The sequence below is a fragment of the Microcaecilia unicolor genome, chromosome 3, assembly GCF_901765095.1.
Source record: "Microcaecilia unicolor chromosome 3, aMicUni1.1, whole genome shotgun sequence".
NCBI lineage: Eukaryota > Metazoa > Chordata > Amphibia > Gymnophiona > Siphonopidae > Microcaecilia > Microcaecilia unicolor.
The window spans coordinates 304,987,626-305,009,438 of NC_044033.1; the positions used below are offsets into that span (position 1 = coordinate 304,987,626).

General features: G+C 42.1%; 1 protein-coding gene across 1 annotated transcript in view; it reads left to right on the forward strand.

Annotated features, from left to right (window-relative positions):
* SCN8A (sodium voltage-gated channel alpha subunit 8) overlaps positions 1-21,813 on the forward strand; it is a 359,538-nt gene that overhangs the window by 153,272 nt on the left and 184,453 nt on the right. The window contains exons 11-13 of the mRNA XM_030194998.1: positions 4,240-4,521; positions 9,518-9,901; positions 17,915-18,050. Coding sequence (XP_030050858.1) covers positions 4,240-4,521; positions 9,518-9,901; positions 17,915-18,050 — 802 coding nt within the window. The remainder of the gene's footprint in view (positions 1-4,239; positions 4,522-9,517; positions 9,902-17,914; positions 18,051-21,813) is intronic.

The following is a 21,813-nucleotide window of genomic DNA, read 5'->3' on the forward strand; positions in this document are numbered from 1 at the left end:
AATTTACATAGTATATACAAGTACTTGTTCCTGGGACAATGGAGGGTTAGGTGACTTGCCCAGATTCACAAGGAGCTGCAGTGGGTATTGAACCCAGTTTCTAGGATCAAAGTCCACTGCACTAACCACTAGGCTACTCCTCTACAATTAACATTCATCCAAGAAGTAATAGTGTGTAAACATAATCACAGGAAGTCCAGAGATTCATCCAAAGAACCAGAAATAGGTATAAAAAGACTGAATACCATCAGTATAGGTCTTGTAAGATAGTCCCAATCTTGACAACAATTTATAGAGAGAAAGCATATAGATGTTTAGACGTACTGGAGATAAGGCACACCCCTGTGGGACCCCTGAGAATATCTCATCCCACGAAGAACTATCCCGCCCTACCTCCACTCGAAAGAATTTATCACTAAGGAAAACCAGCCCCTGGATTCCCAGTGATAACCTCTGAATCAAAAGACCATGATGGACAGTATTCAAAAGCTGATGAAATGTCAAGAGTAACCAAGAAATATGATTCACCCCTATTAAAACCGACTCTCAAACTATCACATACTGAAATCAACAAAGTTTCTGTTTAATATTTTGGACGAAACCCAAATTGTCCTGAATCTAGGATCTGATATTGATCCAAAAAATCTTGCAACTGAAATAAAACTAAGTTTTCCACTATTTTAGCCAGAAAAAGAAGTGGAGAAACAAGACGATAATTCTCAACTTTAGACTTATGTAATGATTTATTTTTAACAAAGGGTGAACAACAGCTTTTTCCAAAATCAGAGGATAGCATCCCTCTGAAAGAGAACTATTTACTACTACTACTTATCATTTCTAAAGCACTACTAAACATACACAGTGCTGTACACTATTTACCAGAGAGTTGAAATACCCAGAGCCCTTATACTTTAAAGGTTTCACTAATTCCACTGAACGTACATCTAAAGAATTAGTAGATTTGTTCAAACCTCCAGTTATTTGCTCCACTTATTTCTCAGTCACTGGAAGAAACTCATCCTATTTAGCCACATCAGCATCTTGAGGAGGCTTCCTCGGAAAGGACTATTTTCAAATAATTTCAAGATATTTATCAGTCTTTTAAAAAAAATTGTCAGCAAAAAGTTGACTTGAAATATTTCTGTTGAGGTAATCCTCCTTCTGCTTAGGTCTAGTCAAAAATTGAACAATAGAAAAAAGGTCTTTAGAGAAGGAATCTGCTTTTAAAAATCTCATCATAGTACATTTTATGTGCCAGCTTAATAGTGTTTTGGTAACACAGCAAACATTCATTATAGCTTAACTCTGAAAAATAATCAGGATATTTTCTCTATTCTCTCTCTCTTTCCTGCGCAGCAGTTGCTTTTGTTAAATTAATTCTTTTGTATACCATGGTGCTACTGATTGTCTTCTATAACTTTTCCTCTCCAAAGGAGCTACTACATCTAAACAACCATTCACAGAATTGTTAGTTAAATTATCTACAGAAGTCACATCCAATGAATCATTCAGTAAAGTCAGCAAATTTTGTTTTTGTTAATTTAATTGAGTGTTCATTCTGGGAATCCTGCTCCAGCACATTCTATTATCTGAGGTAATCGCTCTGGCTCTGTGACACAGGTATTTGTAAGGTGGTGATTTGGAGCTGGTGGCAATTGTTTTCAATACACAGATACATCAAAGATTAATATAGAATATAGTAAGCTGACCCAGTGACATCAGAGGCTGGGAAGTTTGGCAGCCTTTATCACTGGTGCTGTGAGCCAGTACCTGGTCTATAGATTAAGCCAGCCCGCCCTGCACTTTGCAGTAATTGAATATAAGTATTGGGTCTTCCAGCATGTCTTGTTGTTTTTCTAACAAGCCTAATAGCCTGTGGCTATGCACATTTCCCCTCTCCTTTGTGAAGGCCACTGTTTCAGAGTGGGGTCATTTTCCAATAAATCTATTTGTGGCTGAACTTGAGATTTCCCCTTCTATGGACTATCTCTGCTCTGTTTTGGCTGCTCTGTTTCAGAGCTGCCAGGATGCAGTCTAGCCCTTCACTGTGCCAGCTTTCCAGTAGCATGAGACTTGAGCCTTAAGACCTCTCTGACCCCTGACTTCAAAGTGCTATAGAGGTACATAAGTACATAAGTGTTGTCATACTGGGAGTGACTGAAGGTCCACCAAGCCCAGTATCCTGTTTCCAACAGTGGCCAATGCAGGTTACAAATACCTGCCATGATCCCAGAATAGTAGAATACATTTTATGCTGCTCATCCCAGAAAAAAGCAGTGGATTTTCCCAAGTCCATTTTATGTTTAAATCTGTTTATTAAGGAACCAAGACAATACTATACTATTATAAGTTATACTAGAAAATACAAGTGTAACAATAACCATGTAACAAACACTCGGTAGTCTCTCTAAATTTCCCAAGTCCATTTTAATAATGGCTTATGGACTTTTCTTTTAGGAAGCTATCCAAACCTTTTTTAAACCCCGCTAAGCTAACTGCTTTTACTACTTTCTCTGGCAATGAATTCCAGAGTTTAAAAGGTAAAAGGAGCTGTTCCACTCCTGATAGAAGGGTATATCTGGTGAAGGCTGTTGCCTGAGAGTGATCAAGATTATGTGAGACCACAGAATGTGCTGTATATTCAGAGGTGCTTTGTGCACTGTTAGTAGGCTACTATTTTGTTTAGAATCATGCCTGTCTACTAGGGAATCTCATGTGTACATAGGTGTTCCTCCCATGTAAATGATTGGATAGCCTCCATCTCAGTGCTGGACTGCTGTCTGTATCTTATTATTGATAATTCCTTAAGTTGCTCATGGAGTAGGAATTTGTAGATTGGAGTCCCCTACAATTGTTAGCTATATTTAGGCAATGCTAATATGTAGGGTTTTAACTTAGTTTGTATTATTTGTAGGTTCCCCTCTATAGACCTAAGTAGAATATTTCTAAGAGCTAATTAATGGCTGATAAAGATGCCCTAATTAACTTTCTAGTCTTCTAATTGGTTCAAGGGCCTATAACTCAGAGATCAAGCCAGGGGTGAATGGGTGGGAGGGAGGGAATTAAACTCTAAAAACTGAGGTTTCCTGTGACTACCAGCTGTACTCCACACTGATGCTATGGTAAATTCTAGAATAGTCTCTTAACTGCTAGTCTAGGAAACTGTAATAGAGACTTTAAATGCGAAACAAACAAACAAAACAAAAACCCTATTCCTTAAACTGCCTTTGCTAGATAAGCAGAGTAACTTAAAAATAGACACTGGGGCTGATATTAAGATCGCAGGAGTTAGCCCAGCTAACTCCTGCGGTCAGCGCTAAATCTGGATATTCAATGCCGGGCCATTTCCAGTGACTGTCATTAAATATCTGGTTAATTTTTGGCCGATTTGAACATAGCTGGCTAATATTCAGACTTAGCTGGTTATGTTCAGACTGACCAAAGATATCCTGTGTATTCACGCAGCCAAATATAGCCACTAAAGTGGGGCTGAAAATCGGCAGCCAGTTATATCACCTGATATAACCAGCTAGCCCCTATCCGGGGATATTCAACGGGAGATAGCCGGTTGTCCACTGCTGAATATTGCCAAATAGCCAGTTATGAGGCATTTAACCAGCTAGGTGCTGATCTTGGCCGGTTAAATGTTTGCTTTTGAATATCGGGGGAGGGGGGGGAGGGGGCTGAGATTACCTATTTAACTCTGTCTACCTTTCCCCACATTTAAAAGCAGTTTTCCCAGAAAATAATTCACCAATGAAGTTCTGTCCTGCTCTGGAAGGTCCTCTCACAGCAACTCTTCTGGACAGCGAACAACTGAAAGTCTGTTTAATTTCACAAGGAGAAAATGCGTTAGTTCTCTAATGTTGCACTGCTCAGAGTCTAGGTTGACAGGGATTTCATTTTGCTCACATTTTCTTAGAATGTTTCTGTTTCTAATATTTGGTCCATTGTCCTGTATTAGGTAAGAGTCAGCCTGTATTCTGTATGAGTTGAGTGACTGTACTAGCCTGTAGTTTCTGTGTAGGGATATATAGCAGTCCAGCTTACTTTGATTTCCTACTAGGTGTTCTAGTGTTTTAGCGCTCAGTGTAATGTTTGCACTGTTACCTTTTTATTGGCTCTCTGCTGGCTGCAAGGGGCAGTCTCTTGAGAGATTACTCTGATTTCCATTCCTTCCTCCCCACCCTCAATCCTTCCAGAGAGCTCTGCACCTGATATATTCTCCTTCCTTTCTAGGCTGCTGCCATGGCCACCTCAGCTGGGACTGTATCAGAGGATGCTGCAGAAGATGCTGGGGGAGGCCGGATGTCCCACAGCTCCTCTGAGATCTCCAAGTTCAGTTCAAAGAGTGCCAAGGAGCGGAGGAACCGTCGGAAGAAGAGGAAACAGAAGGAGCTATCTGAGGGGGAGGAGAAAGGAGACAACGAGAAGACAGTGGAGTCAGATGATGGGATGAAGAGGAAAGGTTTTCGGTTGCCAGATAACAGGCTGGGAAGGAAGTTCTCTATCATGAATCAGGTGAGTGCCTGGCATGGTTTCCTGCCATTAATGGAAGGATGTCTTTCCGTTTTTTTTTGCTCTTTTTGAATTTACAGCTTACTTGGAGTCTGCTTCTAAATGGGCCTATGGTCCTTTGGAAACCACCTAGGTTTTCTCCATTTTTTAGTCTCATTTTCTCCAATACCCCTTTCCAGGAACAAACCTGTCCAAGGGGGTTGCAACTTAATACTCAGAAACATGACCCATAAAACATGTGGAGAGTAATTTTGTGTGACCAAGGAGAGGGAATTCCAAGCATAAGGAATGTCACAAATAAGAATTTTGAAATTAAAATGCCCACCACATCTAGCAGTTTCTGTAACCAGACATCCTTTGAGGGTGGCCTACTATCCCTCCAAAATCTCACTACGCAATTTTTAGCAGCAAGCAGCAGCTGCCAAATTAAGAATAAGCATTTTGAAGATTTTCCAAGATATCTGAGAACTCCAAAAGCATAAAAGATGGGTCCATTGAAATCTGTTCACCGGTGATGTCCCAAAAACCAGTCTCCAAAAATTCTGGATGTGCGGGCACTCCGACAACATGTGGATAAGACTCCCTACATCTTCACTGCCTCTCCGACAAATGGTCAGATCCCCTTTGTGAGTTCTCTGAGGGGTTAAATAAGCTCCTCCCCCCCAAAAGATTTTCAGTTGTATACCATATTCCCATAGGAGTCTAAAATTCGTCTAAATCTTTTGCTCTCAATACTCTTTCCCATTGTAATATAAGGTAATAAACAGAAATAAAGTAAAACAGAGAAAAAAATAAGATGATACCTTTTTATTGGACTAATTTAATATATTTTTGATTAGCTTTCGAAGGTAACCCCCCTTCTTCAGATCAGACATAAGCAAATATTGGCAAATATCACTATAGATATGTGAAACACAAAAGCATTTTAGTGAACAAGGATTATCTTTGAAAGCTAATCAAAATATGTATTAAGTTAGTCCAATAAAAAGGTGGTATCTTATTTTCTTTTCTATGTTTTGCTTTATTTCTATTTATTGCCTTTAAAAGTGGACTAACACGGCTACCATGTCACTTTTCCCATTGTAACTTATAACTGTGATGACAATTGGATATGATATACTTCAAACTTTTGTTAAAATTGATATAACCCCTTAACTCTAGTTTTTTCACATACAATCTCTCAAACAACCATAGTTTATTTATTTAACACATTTATACCCCACATTTTCCCACTTAGTTGCAGGCTCAATTTGGCTTACACAATACCGTAGAGGCAGGCTCCGGTTCGGTAAAATACAAATACACAATATAGTAGTAGGCATATAAGAAACATAAATAAAAGCAACAAAGAAATAAAGAGGGGGTGGTGCTAAAAGTCCAATACGGTCCATAGTTTTGCTGTGTCACAGGAAGTAGAAAGTTAATTTGGGTCAGGGGGTAGGCCTTCTTAAACAAGTTGGTTTTCAGTGACTTCCTGAAGTTAAGTTGGTTGTGGATAGATTTCATGGTTTTGGGAAAGCGTTCCACAGTTGTGTACTTATGTAAGAAAAGCTGGATGCATAAATTGAAGGATCCAAACTTCAACTTTATTTCTTACAAAATCTAGTATTAATCTACACATAGCCACTTAAATGGCGATATTTGGCACTTAACTGGCTGTGGGTTACTGCATAAAGATAGGACTGACTTTTAAGCAGTTAATCTGGCTGGTTACATTCTGAATATCAGCACTTAACCCAATCCCTCCAAAATAGCCAGTTTTGAGTTTCACTCTAACCCTTAAGTACCACTGAAAATGACTGGTTAGTACCAAATTTTGTGTAAAAAAGAAATAAGTCAAAATCAACCTCCCCATTTTCATTGAAGATAGTGTTTCAAACATAATTTCTTACCACAAGTCACCCCCAGCCTTCTTTACTGCTGTACCACTTCTGCTTTGGGCTAAGCTGCTGCTTCATGTAGGCTACCCCAGTGCTTCATTACCATCATTTTGTCATTCATTTTCAGCACTGATCACTAAGGGAAAGGAATTTGAATCACTTCCCCCAAAAGTGAACAATCAAATTCTGTACACAGAAAGAATCTAGTAAGAGAACATGGAGGACATTATTAACATAAGAGTAGCCATACTGGGGCAGACCATCTAGCCCAGTATCCTGTTTTCCAAACAGTGGCCAAACCAGGTCACAAGTACCCTGCAGAAACCCAAATCATGGCAACGCTCCATACTACAAGTCCCAGGGCAAACAGTTGCTTCCCATGTCTGTCTCAATAGCAGACTATGGACTTTTCCTCCAGGAATTTGTCCAAACCTTTCTTAAACCCAGATACGCTAACTGCTGTTACCACCTCCTCTGGCAAAGAGTTCCAGAGCTTAACTATTCGTTGAGTGAAAATTCTTTCCTCCTATTTGTTTTAAGAGTATTTCCATGTAACTTCCTCGAGTGTCCCCTAGTGTTTCTACTTTTGGAACGAGTGAAAAATCGATTTACTTCTACTCATTCTACACCACTCAGGATTTTGTAGACCTCAGTCATATCCAGGTGTGTGCTGGTAAATTTTTAACAACAGGCTCTCTCCCCGGTCCACCTCGGCGCCCCCCATCCACCTCTGCGCCCCCCCCAAATTGCAGAGCTGGCTATAGCCGGGGTGGGGGGGGGGGGCAATGCATTACTCTCTCCAGGAAAAAAAAATTAAATGATCCCAGGTTCCAATCTAATTCATGTTTAATATGGGATAAAATGCCATAAATAAGTAAATAAATATAAACTTTTAATGTTGAGCACCTGATTCTCAAAGTGGACACATTCCAAACACTATAATGAAAATAAAATTTTTTTTTTCTACCTTTGTTGTCTGATGACTTTGTTTCTCTGATCATGCTGGCCCAGTATCTGATTCTGCTGCTCTCTATCTGTTCCCTTAACTCCGTTTCCAGGGCTTCCTTTCCATTTATTTCTTTTCTTTCCTCCTTTCTTCTTCATTTCTGGTCCTCCGCAGACTTGACTGTACAGTGGATCCAGCTTTTGCCTATTTTCTCCATCCATGTGCAGTTTCTCTCCTCACTTCCTTTTCCCTCATCTAATCTCCTTCCTCTATCTTCCCTCCATGTCTAGCATTTCTTCTCTCTCCCTTCCCTCCCTTCCATCCATGTCCAGAATTTCTCTTGCCCTCCCCTCCGTCCATGTCCTGAAACTCTCTTCTCTCCCCTGCCCTCCTCTACCCGTCCATGCCCAGCAATTCTCTTCTCTGCCCTGCCCCCCTCTACCCATCCATGCCCAGCAATTCTCTCCCCTGCCCCCCTCTGCCCATCCATGCCCAGCAGTTCTCTCCCCTGCCCCCCTCTGCCCATCCATGCCCAGCAATTCTCTCCCCTGCCTCCCTCTGCCCATCCATGCCCATCAATTCTCTCCCCTGCCCCCCTCTGCCCATCCATGCCCAGCAATTCTCCTCCCTTCCCTGCCCTCCCGCTCCCATCCATGTCTAGCGATGTCCTTTGCCCCCACCCTCCCCTCCCGCTCCCGTCCGTCATTTTCAATTACCTCCCTCGAAGCGCCGCATTATTTAAGGCCCTGCTGCCCGTCTCCAGCTGCCTTCCGTGCTTGCTTCTGAAGTTCGCGCCCTTAGTCCCGCGGGATTAAGGGCGCAAACTCCTCAGAAGCAAGCAGGGAAGGCAGCTGGAGACGGGCAGCAGGGCTTTAAATAAGGCGGCGCTTCGAGGGAGGTAATTGAAACTGACGGATGGGAGTGGCAGGGGAGGGTGGGGGCGAAGGACATCGCTAGACATGGATGGGAGCGGGAGGGGAGGTAAACATGGCGCCCTCCTGCCATGCTTACCTCGTGCAATGGAGCCAGCTCGCCCTGAACAACAACCGGCTCGCAAGAGCTGTCAAAATTTAACAAGCGGCTCTTGCGAGCCGGTGCGAGCCGGCTCCAGCACACCTCTAGTCATATCCGCCCCTCATCCATCTCTTTTCCAAGCTGAAGAACCCTAACCTCTTTAGCTTTTCCTCATACAAGAGGAGTTCCATCCCCTTTATCATTTTAGTCGCTCTTTTTTGAACCTTTCTATTGAGTCAGCAGTGGTCAGTGGCTTTTAAACGCTAGCTGCCAGTGGCTGAATTGAATTCAGATATTCAGAGGCAGCCTCTGTCCACATAATCAGCATTGAATATCTGAATCTGGGGTAGCTGCCAGGAGTTAACCAGGCACTGCCAGTATTCAGGGGCGATACCCAGATAGCTACCTGGTTAACTTAGTACTGCCTTTTCTCTATCCTAGGTTAACTGGGAAGCTATTTGAGTACTGCTGCTGAATATCAGCAGTGCTTGGATAACTCCTAGCTCTACCCCTAGACTGCCCTGGCACTAATCCGAACATGCCGAGGCAGTCTGTCTTGTAAGTGCTGCAAAAATCTCAGTTGAATTTGGTGAGCAGAAGTTATCCACGTAGAAGCCTCTTGTTCCCAGATAACTCCTTTTGAAAAGTGGCCCCTTTATTTTTATAAAGTATGGTATGAATTTCTATTGTTTAATATGCAAATTTGCCATATAATTGTCACAGAGCTTCAGAAACTTTGCTGCAGATTTTAAAAACTGGGGGCTGTGGTCCTGCCTTTCCCTGTAGGGTACTGCATAATGCTTTCCCATTGAGGAGGATGGATCAGCAGTGATTGAGGGGAATGCGGCTTCTGTTCCTTCATTTTGCTGCCATGGGTGTTGGGGTGCCAGAGTGGTATCATAAACAATGTTTAATCAGTAGTAGTTAGCTGGAGACTTGGAAGTACTCTACTCTATTAGAAAGGGGGAAAAACTAAAACAAGTATTATATGCTAACTGTAGAGCCCTCAATACCTGCTTTGGCAGTCCTATCAATAAACTGTTGCAGTAGTCAAAAGGTGGTGTTGCCAAAATGTTTGCTTGCATTTTTATTTTGTTTTAGCTGCTTTAAAAAAAAAACAACTCTAAATAAACACAATTTTATTCTTTCCCTTTTGTAGTCTCTGCTGAGCATCCCCGGGTCTCCTTTCCTCTCCAGACACAACAGCAAAAGCAGCATCTTCAGTTTTAAAGGCCGCTTCCGGGATCTGGCTTCAGAGAATGAATTTGCAGATGATGAGCACAGCACAGTGGAGGAGAGCGAGGGTCGCCGAGACTCACTTTTTGTGCCTGGCCGGCCCAACAATCGACGCAGCAGCTACAGTGGTTACAGCCAGGGCAGCCGCTCTTCCCGCATCTTCCCCAGCCTGCGCCGCAATGTGAAACGTAACAGCACTGTGGATTGCAACGGCGTGGTCTCGCTCATCGGTGGCCCGGCCGCCAATGTGCCTGGCGGGCGTCTTCTGCCTGAGGTGAAAATAGATAAGGCAGCTACTGATGACAGCGTAAGGAATCCTTAGTATAGACTAGGCATGGCGGTCTGTCCCTTTAAATCTGCTTCTCTGTATGCAGCCCTGCATACCAGCTGGACCCTTCCCTCCACGGAATGAGTAATGGGACCTTCCAAATGTGCATCATGGCCTCGTGGAAACACAACTAGGAATGGTTATGCTTCATTATTATTGTTCCTGATGCCGTTCTCCCTCTCCCCCCCCAACCCCCATCACCTTATTAAAACTTAACAGAATGATCCTTGCCCTTACTTCTAAACATAAAAAATGTCCTCAAAATAGATTGGAATTTACAATTTGATAGGTTTGTGAGAGAACGCACAACCAAAATTTGTAAAACTGTTTTACAAATATTTTTCTTAATTGCCTGTCTACGAAATTTAGGATAATTGGCAATGATTTTTTGAAATGGAAGCCACAGAAAAGCAGAATGTGGAAGTCTTGTAAAGTTTGAAAATAAAAGAAAACTTTGTGGGACACAATCCTGCACACATTAACGTGTTGAGCCTTGTACCAGGGTGCAGTCAGTCATCAGCAGCTGAGTGCTCAGCTGCATAGGAAGAATAGAGTTCTAACAGCTATAGAAAGAATTTCTTCAAATTTCAGAGGCACAGGGCTATGTTAGTGGCTTATGTGAACTGCTGCCCAGGATGACTGGGGCTGGGGTTGCTACAGAAGCAGCTCTCATAGTCCCTGTAAGTGACAGCCATAAGTCAGCAGTGATACCTAGCAGCCTAATTCAAGATGCGTGATTACGTGTTCCAGAGGAAGCCAAGTGCATGAATTCTGGCTGAGACCGTTGTCCCAGTAGCCAGAATAAGGAAGTTGAGAGGTGATATATATAAGGATAAAGATCCCAGATAGTTGAGGTGCAGGCTTATGGCACTCTATCCCACCCAGTGTCAATCCAGCAAGAAGGGTAAAGGAGCATTTTTACAGAATAAGGGGGATCCACACCTACTTTGGATGGAAGGATTTACACCAAGGTTTAGTTGGTGTAAATTGTCATGTTTAAAGTTAGGTGCGGTTCCCGGCGCTAAGTGCTGTTCCTATAAACGGCGCCTAACTTTCATCACCTTTTATAGACTAGGCTTAGTGTGGGTTTTCAGTGCCGATTTTTCGCCACCATTTATAGAATTTGGTCCTAAGTGTGTGCATTTCTTGCGTATAAATAAAGTTAAGGTATGCTAATCTATGAATTAATATCCAATCAGGCTTTCCACTTGCAAAATAAACACTGTAATCACACTTCAAACCAAGAGAAAATATAGAGAGCCTATTTTTAATGCCAATAGGAAGGAGGAAAAGACCTCAGATACTCGACCATCGCTATTGATAACTTGCAGTGTCTTAACTGCTTTATCAGTCATTGAGTTCCTTCGTCACCAGTCTCAAAAACTTCCACCTCTTTTTTAAATGTATATTTATGTATGTTTTTTTCAAAATTCAACAGTCTTGACTGATAATCGCGTATCTGAGGATTCACAGTCTTTGAATTAACACACATACAGTTGGTTTGTATAACTAAAAAGTTAACAATTTTTATTTAAATGAGTGTCTGAAAAGAACCAAAAACAATGCCTGAAAAATCCAAAAATGATTTTGCCTTTGGAAAATTATCACAACAAAATTACCCACACACAATTCCACCTGCTGTTCAGTGAGGGGTCCTTTTACTCAGCTGCTGCAAAAGGGGTCCTGCACTGTTGTCAGCATGTGTTTCTGATATGCACTAAGGCCCCTTTTTACTGCAGCGGGTAAAAGGCTAGGCTTTTTTGGGGGGAGGGACCACTTACTGCAACCCATTGAGGTGGTGGTAAGGGCTCCTGCGATAACCCAGCGGTAACCAGACAGCACGCGGCACTGCCCGATTATTGCCAGGTAAACACTGGTCCTACAAAAATAGAAATATTTTTGTAGTGCCGGAAATGGCATACACTGGGGGTGGGAACTACCGCTGGTCTGCTGCGATAGTCCAGTAATACTTCTGGGTTAGCAAGCGGTAAGCCCGTGTTGGGCTTACTGCTGCTTAATAAAAGACCCCCTGAGTTTTTTGAAGGAAATTTACACACCTGCTTTTTGAAAAAGCCAATTTCTGTCTCTGGGACCATCTCTGCTTGCTGCTCCTGGTAGTGCTTCCATTTAGTTTGGACAAAAATATGTTCAAGATGACCTATGTGAACGGACAATTTTGTAGAAGGCCATTTTGGCAGTGTTCTACTCACGAAAGCATCTTTGAAAATTATCCACTATAAGAAAAGGGAAAAAAATTCATAATTGTAATGATCTCTGAAAAGGTGGGCAAGTAGAAGGTTGGACCCAATGGATCTCTGATCCTTTTTTTCAATCAACCACGCAGCTAACAGATAAAGTTCCACTTTTGTTCTTTTTCTAGCTGCTGTGTCTTTTACTTTTAACTGACCAAGCAAAGCACAGGGGATGGAAGCTATGACACAGTTTGTCATGATGCTTGTCAGCCCCAGGGTTTGATAGGTCAGGGAGAACATGTACAAAGAGGTTCTTTTTGGTTTCTCCTGGACTAATGCTGACTTCTGTCATTACTATGGGACAGAACTTTGGAGGAGGCTGAAGGGGACAAAGCAGTACAACTTCTGTTCGGATGAAAAGGTGGCTGCATTAATTCTGCTGCACTATCCTAAATTTCTGACTCTCCACAAATAACACAATTCCTGTGCCTGGATTGTAAATTCCAAGCTATTTTGGCATCTTGCAATCCCAATTTTTCCAATCCCGCCCCTTTTTTCTTGCAGTGTCTCCTAAGTTATCTTGAGCTTTAATTATTCCCCTCTCTCAGATCCTTAGCATGTTAGTTGGGCATTTGGTGAGTTTTTAACCTGGCATGGACGTATTCATTAGCATGATGCATGCATAACCCAGTATCTGAGGATGATATGTGATGTGGCTCTTGAGGCAATGCTGTCCAGCCTCATCTTTGAGAGCCAGCTCTGCACTTCAGCAGTGCTATTATAACCAGATCTGGGCTAACCCATATCAGATGATAATTCTCTGGATCAAGAAGTAGGCATTCTCCAAATTCCCAGCATTTTGCTGGAGTCTCCATCATATTCTGCTCCTTCAAACCCATGTGATGCACTTGGGTCTCCAGCAAAATCAGCTTGTCTCCAGTAACATCTCTGAGGACCTCCATCAGTCCTTGAAAATACATTTATAGCACAAGACTGGATAACGATGATCTGTACCAAGAATAGGCCTCGCCAGTCCTCGAGCAGAGTGAAAAGAGAAAGTGCTTGTTTGCAAGAAATATGTCTGTGGTAACATAGATGGAAATAATTATATATATTTCTTCCCACATCAGTGAAAGGTACGTGTGTGCTTCCCTTTGCAGACTTTGCCAGACTATCAAAGTGAAAGTACAGTACACACATACTTTTCATTTTAAAAATTATTCCAGGAGAAGCAGACACACACATTAACACCTGCTAATGTGTGTGGATATGTTATGAGAGTATTTTTAGAACAGGTCAACTTGGTTAGTTGGGCAAGAAGGTGCTTGTGAAGATACGTAGGTGCCTTTCCAGCTCATTTTCGAAAGACACAAATCGGAAGATGGCCGGCGATCTCCTGAACCCGGCCAAATCGGTATAATCGAAAGCTGATTTTGGCCGGGTTCAACTGCTTTCCGTTGCGGAGCCGGCGAAATTTCAAGGGGGCGTGTCGGTAGGGTAGTGAAGACGGAGCGGGATGGGGGCATGCTCACGAGATGGCCAGCTTCGCCCGATAATGGAAAAAAAAAGCCAGGCTTGATGAGCATTTTGCTGGCTTTACTTGGTCCCTTTTCTTTCACGACCAAACTTCAAAAAGGAGCCCCAACTAACCAAATGACCACCAGAGGGAATCGGGGATGACCTCCCCTTAATCCCCCAGTGGTCACCAATCCCCTCCCATCCAAAAAAAAAAATCCAAGTGCTCCTCAGGCTAAATCAAAAGCATTTTTGCTCTGCCACCAATGGATTACAAGACCGGTGCTCTAACCACTTGGCCACAGCTCCACTTACTTAGGTGCCCCTCCCTTTTTATTATGCCCCTTCAGGTCTCTCTCAGCCAATCACAGACAGAGGTCTCTCTCAGCCAATCACAGCGCATTTAGCTGTCTGTGAGTGGCTGAGAGAAACCCCTGTCTGTGATTGGCTGAGAGACCTGAAGGGCATAATCAAAAAGGAGGGACATCCAAGTAAGTGGAGCTGTGGCCAAGTGGTTAGAGTACTGGTCTTGTAATCAAGATGTGGCCCGTTCAAATCCCACTTGTGCTACTGAAAAAGCCATCCCTGACAAGCACTTGGTTTTTTTTCCCACTTTTTTTGAAGCCGGCCATCTGTAAACCTGGCGATCTCAACATTTGACCTAAATGTTGAGATTTAGCTGGCCCCAACCGTATTATCGATTTAGCTGGCCCCAACCGTATTATCGAAAGAAAAGATGGCAGGCCATCTTTTTCGATAATACGGTTGGCACCGCCCCTTTGCGGAGCCGGCCCTGAATATGGCCGGCCATATAGATGGCCGGCGCAGTTCGATTATGCCCCTCTTTGTGACTTTATGAAATATTAGCCCAGATTATGCAGGAATTGAGCATAGATTTATTTATTTGGATTATGCTCACACCTTTTTTCAGTAGTAGCTCAAGTTGTTATATTCAGGTACACTAGGTATTTCCCTGTCCCTGGAGGGCTCACAATGTTTCGTGTGCAATTTTTTTTTCATGTGAGCAACGAGTTTTAAAAACTATTTTTGAGCTCCAGTATTAGCAATGCATTTCTGTATATAGCACAAAATTTTTTTTTTGTGAGTAGCCATGTAAAATCTGTGAGTGACGCCCCTAAAACGTTTGAGCAATCGCTTATGCGCGCTGCTTATAGGGAACAGTGCTCATAATCTAAGAGCTCTATTTGCTAAGCCATACTAGAGGTGCATTACCATTTTTAGCACGCACTGTGTAGGCGTCCACAATATTCTTATGGGCGCGTACACAGTTAACACGTACTAATTTTGTGCACGCGCTAAAAACGCTAGCGCACCTTAGTAAACAGGGCCCCAAGTTTGTTCCTGAGGCAATGAAGGGTTAAATGACTTGCCCAAGATAACAAGGAGCAGCAGTGGGATTTGATCGGGGCACCTCTGGATGTCAAGACAGGCACTTTAACCACTAGGCTACTCCTCCATGAAAGCATGGATATTATGGGCTAAATTCAGTAAATGCTGCCCAGATTTGGGCCCCGAAAATAATGCATGCTGAGTGCTATTCGATAAACGATGTTCTGAGTTGGGTGCTGTTTATAGACTAGCTAATAGACCGGGATCTACTACTACTTAACTACTACTACTTAACATTTCTAAAGCGCTACTAGGGTTACGCAGCGCTGTACAGTTTAACATGGAAGGACAGTCCCTGCTCGAACTGCTCCCAATCTTTAGGTGCGAGGATTTACACCAACTGAACCCTGCTGTAAATCCCCACACCTAAATTAAGCATGGATCCCCAGACTTCTATAATAGTGCTTGTATGTTTAGTGAAAACCCCTACCCCTCCCATGGCCAAACCCCCGTTTCTGTTGCACACAATTTACGCACACATCTTTATAGAATAGAGCTTAGCAGGATGTGCAAATGAACCCAAATTGTTGGCAATTAGCCCCAATAATTGATAGCACCAAATTGTCGGCGCTAGCAGGATTATTAATTAAATTGCATGCACAAATTGGGCACCATTTATCAAATCCCCCTGTGTGCATAGATCATATGAGTAGACACATAGATTGGTATATTTTGATAAGCATCATGCTTATGTCACAACTCCATCCATGGTCTGCCCAGACCATACCCCTGGCAGTGCCTACAGTAAAAGTGCACATGTTCATGCCATCACCTGGTGGGATTTTAAATTAATAGCCACTTTACGTGTGATATTGTCACATGCTAAAATGACTTCAGAAAATCTCCCCCTTTTGACTAGAAATACATGCATACTTTTGAAAATTCAAAATAGTCTAGATGGTTTCAAACACTACCTCTGCCCCCAGTAGGTAAAGTATGTGCAAAATGGCAGTATGTGCAAACCCTTACCTGCATATAATGTGGGCAATGTTGTAGAAGTCTTTTCCATGGGTAAAGCACTGTTTATCTACAGAAATGGCTTTGAAAATGACCCTCCCAGTTGCTGAAAGGACAAGTCCTGTTTACACAGAACTGATCTGCACCTATCTTTTCACTGTCTGCAAGATAGAAAACAAGGAGCATGGATTCCTGTGGGGAAGTTTAGTGTTAGATGCCAGGAAGAGCTTTGTACATGTGTGGACTTAGAGAACTAGAACAAATTTCCAAGAGAGAGAGAGTGGTGTCTCGTTAGCAGATCATTTAACCCTTTGGCTTCCCCTAGGCATAGGCAAGCAGCCACCCCTTCTGAATTCAGAAGGGTATCCCCTCAATGCCAGTCAGCTCTATTAACTTAGTAACTTGAAAACACAGGAAAGACTGCTGGAGTTGCTTCAATGACAGGGAAGGCTTCCACTGGCAGGGCCCTGCTCATTCCCCCCATCCCAGACCCCAAACAGTCAACTCTGGGCCATGGTCTATTCTGCTGTTTGTTAAGCCAGTACTTAATAACTGTAACTGCAGGGTTTTTTTTTTTTTAAAAGCCTGGTTGCCCTCTAGGATGATCTAGGGGCAGCAGATCCTGTCAGAGGTTAGAGGAATATATTAGATGATCTCTTCAGGTGCCTTTCAGCATTGTCTTTCTGGAATTTGACCTACCTTTTGTTTCCGGACTTCTGTGTATAAACCAAACATGATTTCCAGTTTGACTTCTCAAGGTTTCTTTTTGTGAACTGGTGATATTTTGAGAAGCTGATATGTTTTTCATGTGGTTTCAGGTGATTGTGGTAAGTTGATATGGTAGCCATGGTAATCCACTTTTAAAGGTGGTAAATAGAAATAAAACAAAAGATAAAACGATACCTTTTTATTGGACTGTTTATACATTTTTTGATTAGCTTTGAAGACAATACCCTCTTCTTTGGGTGAGAAATGAGCAAAAGATGACACATAATCAGAATATATACGTGAAAAATAAAAGCATTTCAATGACAGTCTCGGGGGGGGGGGGGGCAGAGAAAGAAGGGGTAGGGGTGTGGAAACGGGAGAGATGGATGGGTGATCAGAGGTGACAGAGCAGTATAATTTCATGATTTATAATGTGATAGGAAACTCAGATCTTTGTTAACTCCTTTCTGGTTGGTGTCAGAATATTTCATTTTAACTTCAAAGGTCTTAAGTTCCTGGATTGTTTTGAAATTTCCTTTTAGTATTCTGACCATAAAATCATTGATACAGTGCTCTGGTCTTGCAAAGTATTCTCCCACAGAGGTGTCATCCTGGTTAGCTTTGTGGTATTTAATGTGGTGTCTGTGTAAGCTGATTCTTCTCTATAGCATCTGGCCTGTCTCTCCAACATACAGTAGCATCCTTCTTCACATTTTTTTGTACACTGAATGATATGTACTGCATTTTGAAGAAGAGCATGAGTAGGATCCCCATGTGAGTAACTGGGGGGTCCTGTGATAACGTGCTGGCACAGTTTGCAGCTTGGTATATTACAGAGAATGGCACATATGCCCCCCAACCCCTACCTTTCCCTCTGAGACTGTCATTGGTATGCTTTTATGTTTCACTTTTATATTCTGATATTTGTAATCTTTTGTTCATTTCTCACCTAAAGAAGAAGATATTGCCTTCAAAAACTAGTTAAAAATGATTACGTTGAATAAAAAGGTATCAGGTAAATGGGGAAAGCCTAGTAGATGTGAAATAGTGGAACTCTAAGGGAATGGGTATTGTGGTAAGTTCAGTGGAAGCCAGGTCATAGCAAGGAAATGAGCATTTTATCTCACCCTTTTTTACTTGCTGTGTATCTCTCAGCCTATTTCTGAAACAAAGTATAAGTAATTCATACACTGCATTATTGCTGTTGCAGCCTACAACAGAGGTGGAGATAAGGAAAAAACTCTCAGGATCACTCCTGGTCTCAATGGACCAATTAAACGCATCCTTTGGGCGAAAGGATCGGGCCAACAGTGTGCTGACAGTTTTGACTAACACATTGGTTGAAGGTAGGTAAAGTATATTGGGATTTTTTTTGTCAGATTTAAACTCTTTACCAACTGTAGAGTTCGGGGGGGGGGTGTATTGGCTATAGAGATGCTTTGCAGGCTGTGACATGAAAGGCAATGCTATAACCGATTGCATGCAGAGTGCAGGTAAGTACACAGAAGTGTCACGCACTTAACTGCACTTCATTTTATTCTATAAGGGTGACAAAGAACACAGCGAAGATGACAAAAGAATATGGTCTTTAGCTGATGTAAAAAGTCCCAATTTATTGTGTAGCTCAAAAGACAAAAAAAGTCCAAATCAATTACGTAGTTCAAAAAGTCTCGACATGCTCAAAAGACACGAAAAGTCCAAATCAATTACGTAGTTCAAAAAGACTCGACATGGCCATGTTTCGGCCAACCGGCCTGTCTCAAGAATCTTCACAGTCTAAATTAAAACACATGAATAACTTAAAATATCAGCAAGTTTATACATACAAAATCAAATAAAACTGTATAAAGGACACAGTCAAATAAATATTATTCACATTGGACGTTAAAATCAGAACAATAAACATATAATAAAAACAGAAGGTTTTCTCACCTCCTAAAAACATTCTATAAGGGTGGGCATAAGTGCTATAGTGTGTGACTGCAAGGACAGGTAGGTGGAGCATGGGAGGGGCATGTGCAACTTACAGAATACGTAGGCCATTGACCTGGTGTATATGGGCGTTCCTACATTTAGGTACACCAGTGCAGGTGTATGCTAGTATTCTATAATGGAATCTAGGCACCCAGATACCATTATCGAATAGGCGCTCGGGTCACCTACAAGAGGGCACCCAGTTACTGAATTTCCACCTTATTTATTAATTTAAAGGCATTTAATTCACCACTCTTAATATAAGGATATTGGAGTGGTGTACAGTTGTATAAAAAGGAAGAAAAAAAATAAAAAAGTAGATAACTAAAAAAAACATATCAAAGGAATTACAATATTTAAAACACAACATAAGAAATGCATTTTTCAAATGGTGCTGCACATGGGCTTTCTGATGTGTGCCATCCTTTGTTTGTGCTGTTACCACAGCAATTGAATAGTATGTATATACTTTTCCCTATCTGGGTACTGGATAATTTTCAAAACCCAAAGCACTTTGACAGTTATTCCCAAGAATTTGTTTGCAGACCTTTATACCTGCACTTGACCACGCCAAGATATACTGGGTTAATTTATGAGCATATGCATATATTTTCTAAAGTCTGTGCATAATTCATAACCCCTTCCTAATGCCTCCAAGAATACTTTTGCTCAGTCTGTACACACAGATGCCCTTATAGAGTACTGGCTGAAGCCCAAAGGTGTGCGCATAATATTAGGCACACTCATGCCAGGTCAATTAGTGAGTGCACCTAAACAGTACAGATCACACCCGTAACTAATAGTATTCTGGGCTCCTTTCTCTAAGATGCGCTAATGGATTTAGGAATAAAATGGGCTGCATTGCACTTAACACATGCTAATTCATTAGTTCGTGCTAAATTCTTTATTTATTTGTAACATTTATACCCCACACTTTCCCACTCTTTAGCAGGTTCAATGTGGCTTACAAATCCTACAGTTTAAACAAAGTAGCATAACATGGATGCAGCTGTGATAAAGAGGAGGTCGTTTAAATAGTAATGCAGATTAAACAAAGTAATATAAAATGCATGTAGATGTAATATAGTAAAATTAAAAGTGATTGTAAGATGAGGATAGGTGAGAGGGGCAAGAAAGGAGGATGGTAGAGGAAGGGAATGGGAGATGGGTGTGTAATGGGGTAAGCGTATTATTTTTAATGGGGAAAGTGAAAAGGAGGATGCACTAGAATGGATAAGGAGGTGTAGGAAGAGGAGTGTACTAGAAGAAAAATATGGGACAAATTCCAGATATAGTCTTCGTAGTCTAGTCTAGGTAGTACAGATGGACTCGCAGATTAAGTCAAGTCTTCATTGTAGGCTTGCTTGAAGAGTTAAGTTTTTAGCAGCTTCCGAAAAGGTAGATGGTCATTGACTAAACGGATGGATCTTGGTAAGGCATTCCAGAGCTGGCTGCCCAAGACTGAGAAGTTGGATGCATAATATGTTTTGTACTTAAGTCCTTTGCAATTAGGGAGATGGAGATTGAGATAAGTTCTAAGAACTGTAAATTGACTTTACTGTACCTGTTGCATACTCCCCTTTCAAGCTACTGTAAAATAACCTTTACCAGTTTAAAAGTATTCTTCACAGCATCTACTCTTCTCAGCTTTGTGCTGAAGTCTCCTGGCTCCCCTGGTATACAGGGTGAGCTGGTAGAGAACAGACTCCCAGTTCTGCAAGGCAGACTCTCTTGTCCAGCACATCTAAGTTATTTCCCTTTGTTTGAATTTGCATTAAAGAAGATTTTGGTTCAAGAGTTCTGAGTCTTCATAGTGATGTTCTGTACTGTGGTTATCTGCATGCTAATCTCCTGAGTAGAAAGAGCCTATTAGGAGAGAGAGCAGAATACTCTTCTCCCATCTGTTTTCCTACCTTCTCCTTCCAACAACTCAGGCCTCTCTCTCCTCCAATTCTTCAAACCTTGCATTGCCCACAGCTACCAGAACAGACCCTCCCCTGGCAGTCCCGAGGCTTTCCCTCTTCTTTAGCACACCTTAGTAAAAGAATCCCTCAATAAGCTGTGTGTGTTTGTGGGAGAAACCCTGATGTCCTGCCCATGTGTACACCCCCTTCCAGTTAACGTGCTAATTATAGATTCTTGTGTAGTGCGCATGCACACATAGGTACCAATTAAATCTGCACATATGTATGTATAGTACACATAGCTGTAGAATTGCCCTTATAGTAAGGCTGATACCTGGATCCAGGTTCGGAGGATATGGTTGATCCAGTCCTGGGTTTACCCCAGTGCATGCTGGGTCTTGTACTCTTGCTTTTCTTAGGGAATCTCAATATCTAAATAACTGCAAGGAGTGAAAAATATCTCAAGACACTACTGCCACCACTCCTTCTTCATAAAGATGTTGGTGCAGTGTATGATCCAAAGAATAAATATAATTATAATGGAAAAACTGGCCTCAGATGCCCAGGGAGCCTATACACAAGACTCCACTGAATTGGCTAACATCACCGGCCCCACCACCTTCCGAAAAAAACCACAATAATCAAAAAAACTCCCTAAAAAACACCTATAGGAAGAAAAAATATTGTGGTCAAAAAACAGAACGTGAGTGATATATCAATTATCAAAAATTCTGGTCATACACCCACACCAAACGTCTCTGGTTCAGGATGGATCTGTGAAAAACACTACCAATCCACATACTCAACTATACATTTTAACAGACCGCAACCAGTCATAGTAACATAGTAACATAGTAAATGACGGCAGAAAAAGACCTGCATGGTCCATCCAGTCTGCCCAACAAGACAAACTCATATGTGCTACTTTTTGTGTATACCCTACTTTGATTTGTACCTGTCCTCTTCGGGGCACAGACCGTATAAGTCTGTCCAGCACTATCCCCGCCTCCCAACCACCAGCCCCGCTTCCCACCACTGGCTCTGGCACAGACCGTATAAGTCTGCCCAGCACTATCCTCGCCTCCCACCACCGGCTGGCTCTGCCACCCAATCTCGGCTAAGCTCCTTAGGATCCATTCCTTCTGAATAGGATTCCTTTATGTTTATCCCATGCGTGTTTGAATTCTGTTGCCGTTTTCATTTCCACCACCTCCCGCGGGAGGGCATTCCA